Below are 4,573 nucleotides of genomic sequence, written 5' to 3'. Positions count from 1 at the left end.
TTGCAGGCACAAAACAGCAGCTGTTCAGTCAAACGGACTGAAAAACCTGCAATCAGTACAATAATATTTAACAGTAAGGCTCTCAGCCATAAATTATACAGGAGCCAAATAAATCTCACAACACAAGATATCAAATAATGTCAAGAAGAAAAGGAAACAATCATTAAAGCCAAAAGCATCAAAATAAACACCTGCAGTGAACTCACACCGGACGTCTGCTTCAAGCTGCAGCACGTGACTTAAACAACAAAAGATTTTACATGTGTATTAAAACTTTTAATAACATTAGACAATAATGTAAAAAACAACCAAACGGTTTCCGTCTGTTATTTGGATGAACCACTGATAATTTGTAATGGATTGTTCTCCACTTTGCTTCTGTTAGTTGATGCAGGTTTAGTTTGTTTGGCAGGAAGTGATTAATCCTAAATCGAGTCCCCTGACCTGGCCTGCCTGCAGCTCATTCTTTGTTTGTTGTAACTTTGTTTTTTGCTTTTAACAAAGTGAAAGTAAAGGAGAGGAAGCAGCTTGGTCAAGCTTCTTCCAGCTGCCGTCAGCACAAAGTCAATCTTATCCAGATTTTGTTCAAGCAGTCAAACGCAGCAGAAACAGCAGAATATGAAATGTTTGTTGTTGAGCAGGAAATGAAAGGATTACATAATTACTCCCATTTACGCATGAAAGCTTGCCTTTATCAGACCTAGCCAACCAATCCTAACCACCTGCGTCGCTGTGCAGTTTGGTGATGTATTGATGGGCAAAAAAGTATGATTTTAATTTAGATGCATTCAGTGACCAGTGGAAAAGTTAGCTTTTTGAATATTTGACATTCCTATCAGATCTGGAGAAACTCGTGAATTTAATGAAAGCTTGTTTTTCCTGCTGTGGCTCTTTGTTTCAGTTTTGTTTGGTTGTTCAGGTTTCCCTCTTCGCCTGGGGAATGAGGGTTTCTATTATAACGCTGTAATCTCTTATGTAGCAGCTCGATCTGCAGCGCCTCTGCTGATCCCGCAGCGGTTCCAGACCCGGCTCGGACCCGACATGCACAGATGACGAGGCTGTTCACCTGAAGGCAGCTCGACGCAGGGTGTGGCCTTATCTCACGCCCGGCTCAAAGCCTGATGAGGCAGATGTTTCAGGAAAATCAGAGTTTATGACGCTGTAGCTTCCAGTCAGACAAAATGATTCAGCTTCTGAAAAACCAGCTGACTGCTTCAGCTTTGAGAGGCAGACGAGAAATCAGTTGGAAAAAGTTTGAAAGCTGGATAAAGATAAACAAATCAGATGCAAAGAGGGATAAACGTCATGTCAGACTTGGCTCACTTCCTCTTCTCCAAATCAACAGACTCTTTGTTGCTGTTTGCTAAAAGACAAAGATAAAAAAATCACATTGTTTTGGCTGAACACATCATGACTGGTTCCTGAAGCTAGCAGCTGCTAGCAGCAGCGTTTCCTGAAGAACATGCTGAAAAACCTTTTTGTTCTTCCGGCGGTGTGTTTACGATGTCTTAAAGCTCTTGGTATTCCCAGAGCTGGAATCAGGTGATGAGTGAAACGACTCTGTTGCTCGTCAGGTTGAGGAATTTTCCTGTGAAGCTTTATCTCTGTCAGCCTGCTGCTAGCACGCAGCATGATTAGCGAGGTCTGGCTAAGCTGGAGGCCGCGTGTGTGTCTCTGCTTTCAACCTCAGGATCTTCATCAGCAGATCAGCTGAGTTAGGATGGGGCTTTATGCTTTTCCTCAGCAACACAAAGCAAAGATCAGAGTAAAGCGTCGTGGGTCAGGATGGGAGGAAGGAATGAAATCCTCCATCTTCCCCCTTCTGCTCCCCTCTGGGTGCTCAACTTCATCTCTGTTCCTGAGAATTGTCACAAAAATAACTTGATCATAACTTGGAACGGCTGAATTGAGTGGTAAATATGAGCAGATATTAACAATAAGCCTCACCTTCCCTGAATCCAGCCGCCTCATTGGTTGGTTGAGGAATGTCTGCTTTGGTTTAGTCAGATCTGGGAATGTTGTCGCACCAGAATTCAGCTCTTTCTGGTTGCAGGTTGGAAAACCTCATGCAGTGATATCGCTGCACAGCATTAGCTTGTCAGCTAATGTTCATTACGACATTTCTCTCTCTAATGGCATTAGCTTGCATTGCTAATAATATCAATACATATGCAGTCAATATGCTACTCGGGTCTAAACCAGGAAATGAGATTTTGTAGAACATCTTGTCAGCTCTGTCTCTGTTTCTATTCGCTGTGGTTAGAATAGTGAGCGTTCATTGGATCAGGGATGCAGAGTTTCCTCTGTCCAGATGCTGTAGTCTGTGCTTAAGGATCTATGTTTTGGGATCTATGCCTCCAATTAGTCAGATGATTATCAGCTTGATTATTCGGGAGGAAAGTTTCAAGCAGCTGTCATCCTGAGGGGAGTGACTCTTTGTCTGTGCAGACAGAGCGTTTGCATTGTGTTGAATGAAATTAAGTCATTTCACAAAATGCTGTAGGAACAGCATATTCTGCTTTACTTTAACGTCTGTCTGGGTTAAATTATTAAATTATTTTTGATGTAAACAAACCCAGAAGTGATAAATTTTACAGTTTATCATCACTTTATCTTCTGTGTGACGTCTGTCCTTTCTGTCCTGTGAAAAACTTTATGGTTGGATATATAAAATGTTTATATCTGGTAAAAATAGGACTTTTTGTCTTTGGTGCCCTAAAAAGCATTGAATAAATTTGATGTATTATTAATTTGGGGTAAAATGTGCGTGAAGCGTTCCCTGAGCTTTATTTCCCCTCAGCAGCGTCTCGTCCTCAGACTGCTTGAACTCTTTTAATCACTATATTTATCTGTTTCTTCACTATTTCATTACATATGGGATTCTCTGAGTCACAATGGGACAAAATGTTTTTTTTTCCTCTTTGGTGTCAAATTGTTATTTATTGCTAAATTATTGATATCTTCGAGCGTGAGAAGCCAAAGTCAGGAATTTGTGTGTGGGGCGCTGGTTAGCCACAGAGTTGCTTCTTTATTGGAAGTTAATTAGATTTAATTATTAGTATGTAATCATTTCTGATGCAATTGGGATCTACTAGTGAGGACAGTTTGATTCAGACAATGCAGTTAGAAAATATTTTTGTGTTTTCTTCCATTTCCCTTTAGGCTAAAGTTATTCAGCATGTTTCAGTTGGTTGCTTAGGGTTAGTTGGTTTGGGTTGATTGGTTAGGTTGGTTAGTTGGGTTGGTTTAACTGTAATCCTTGTTCAGTGACATTCAGTGAACCAGTTCAAACTTTGACCCCACAGTTGCTGCTTAGGGGTTTCAGTCAACATGTTGGCTGTTAAACACGGCATGAAACATTAATTAACATTAAGGCTTTCATGGCCTTTATTTGAAAGTAGTTCGACAGGAACGAGGGGGAAGACATGTGGCAAATGTCACCAGGCCGGGAATCGAACCTGCAACCACCGTACAAGGACTGAGTCCTCAATACGTGGGTTGTGCTTTTGCCCCTGCGCCACCACAGCACCCCTTGGCATGAAACATTTATAACTAAGCTTTACAACTACAAATCTACTTAGAAATTATTGTAATTTTAGTATTTTGTCAGTTTCTTGAATGTCTAACTTGTTAAATTTCAGTTTATTCTTCTGTTTTAGTCGCCACCGTCTCTTTCTTTGGTTTGGTTTCCTTGGTTCTTTCTGTCAGAAGAGTTGAAGTCCAACTGGCCTGAATGATTAATGAGCGTCTGAATGTAATAATCTGGCTGATGTGACACATTGGAGCCTCTTCGCTGGCTTACAGACTGAAGGATTTGTAACTAAACAGACTGGAACCAGTTGGCCCTGTGTGGCTGCAGGTTCTAATGGTCCGCAGGACCGGGCCACTCAGAACCGTTCAGGTCAGAACCGTTCAGGTCAGAACCGTTCAGGACAAGTCTTTAGGCTCGGCGTGTTAAACATGGCTGCTGTTCAGTGAACCAACCGTCTGTCTGTCCGTCTGTCTGCTGCAGGCCAGCTATCCCACCTGGGAGGATTTCGTCTCCAAAGGAGCCAAGCTGCAGGCCCACCTCAGGTAACCACAGCCGCCATGACTTCATGATTCAGCACTTTCAGAGCTCAAAGTGGATCCATGCAGGCTCACACTGCTGAAACAGGAAGTCCAGTCAATCATCCAGGTTGCATCTCTTCACAGAAATAAGAAATCTGGATACCGCTTCTGAAAATTACAATCACAGTATTGGTCACATTGAAGCCACATTTAGCCTTTCCTGTTGTATCCGTAGTTTGATGAGCGTCACTCTGCTGTCAGTCGGCCACAGAAGGAAACTCTCTGCTCCTTCACACACTTTGTTCCTTGAGTCACGGCAGTAATGGAAAATCTCTGAATTGGTTTCATGTCTGCACTGACAGCAGCAGCCTGTGGCCTGAGTTTTCATGCTAAACAGGATCTGCTAACACAAAATGCCGCCAGCTGCTGCTGCTTTATGTTTGAGGACTGTAGGATTATCTCTGCTCTACACTGAGATTGATGCTTCATTTTAATCAACAATTTTATCTAGAGGTGTGCTGAT

General features: G+C 42.2%; 1 protein-coding gene across 6 annotated transcripts in view; it reads left to right on the top strand.

The window, feature by feature from the left end:
• Positions 1-4,573, top strand: part of mtss1 (MTSS I-BAR domain containing 1) — a 43,839-nt gene that overhangs the window by 8,700 nt on the left and 30,566 nt on the right. For all 6 annotated transcript variants that reach the window (XM_015019285.1, XM_015019281.1, XM_015019283.1 and 3 more), the window contains exon 2: positions 4,013-4,074. Coding sequence is in view for 5 of the 6 variants with exons in the window: in XM_015019281.1 (XP_014874767.1) it covers positions 4,013-4,074 (62 nt within the window). In the remaining variant the exon portion in view is untranslated. The remainder of the gene's footprint in view (positions 1-4,012; positions 4,075-4,573) is intronic.

This window comes from Poecilia latipinna, unplaced genomic scaffold (genome assembly GCF_001443285.1).
Source record: "Poecilia latipinna isolate Pla-1442-1.1 unplaced genomic scaffold, P_latipinna-1.0 Scaffold2401, whole genome shotgun sequence".
NCBI lineage: Eukaryota > Metazoa > Chordata > Actinopteri > Cyprinodontiformes > Poeciliidae > Poecilia > Poecilia latipinna.
Note: the sequence above shows the minus strand (reverse complement) of the source record. Positions and strands in the feature narration are given on the sequence as shown.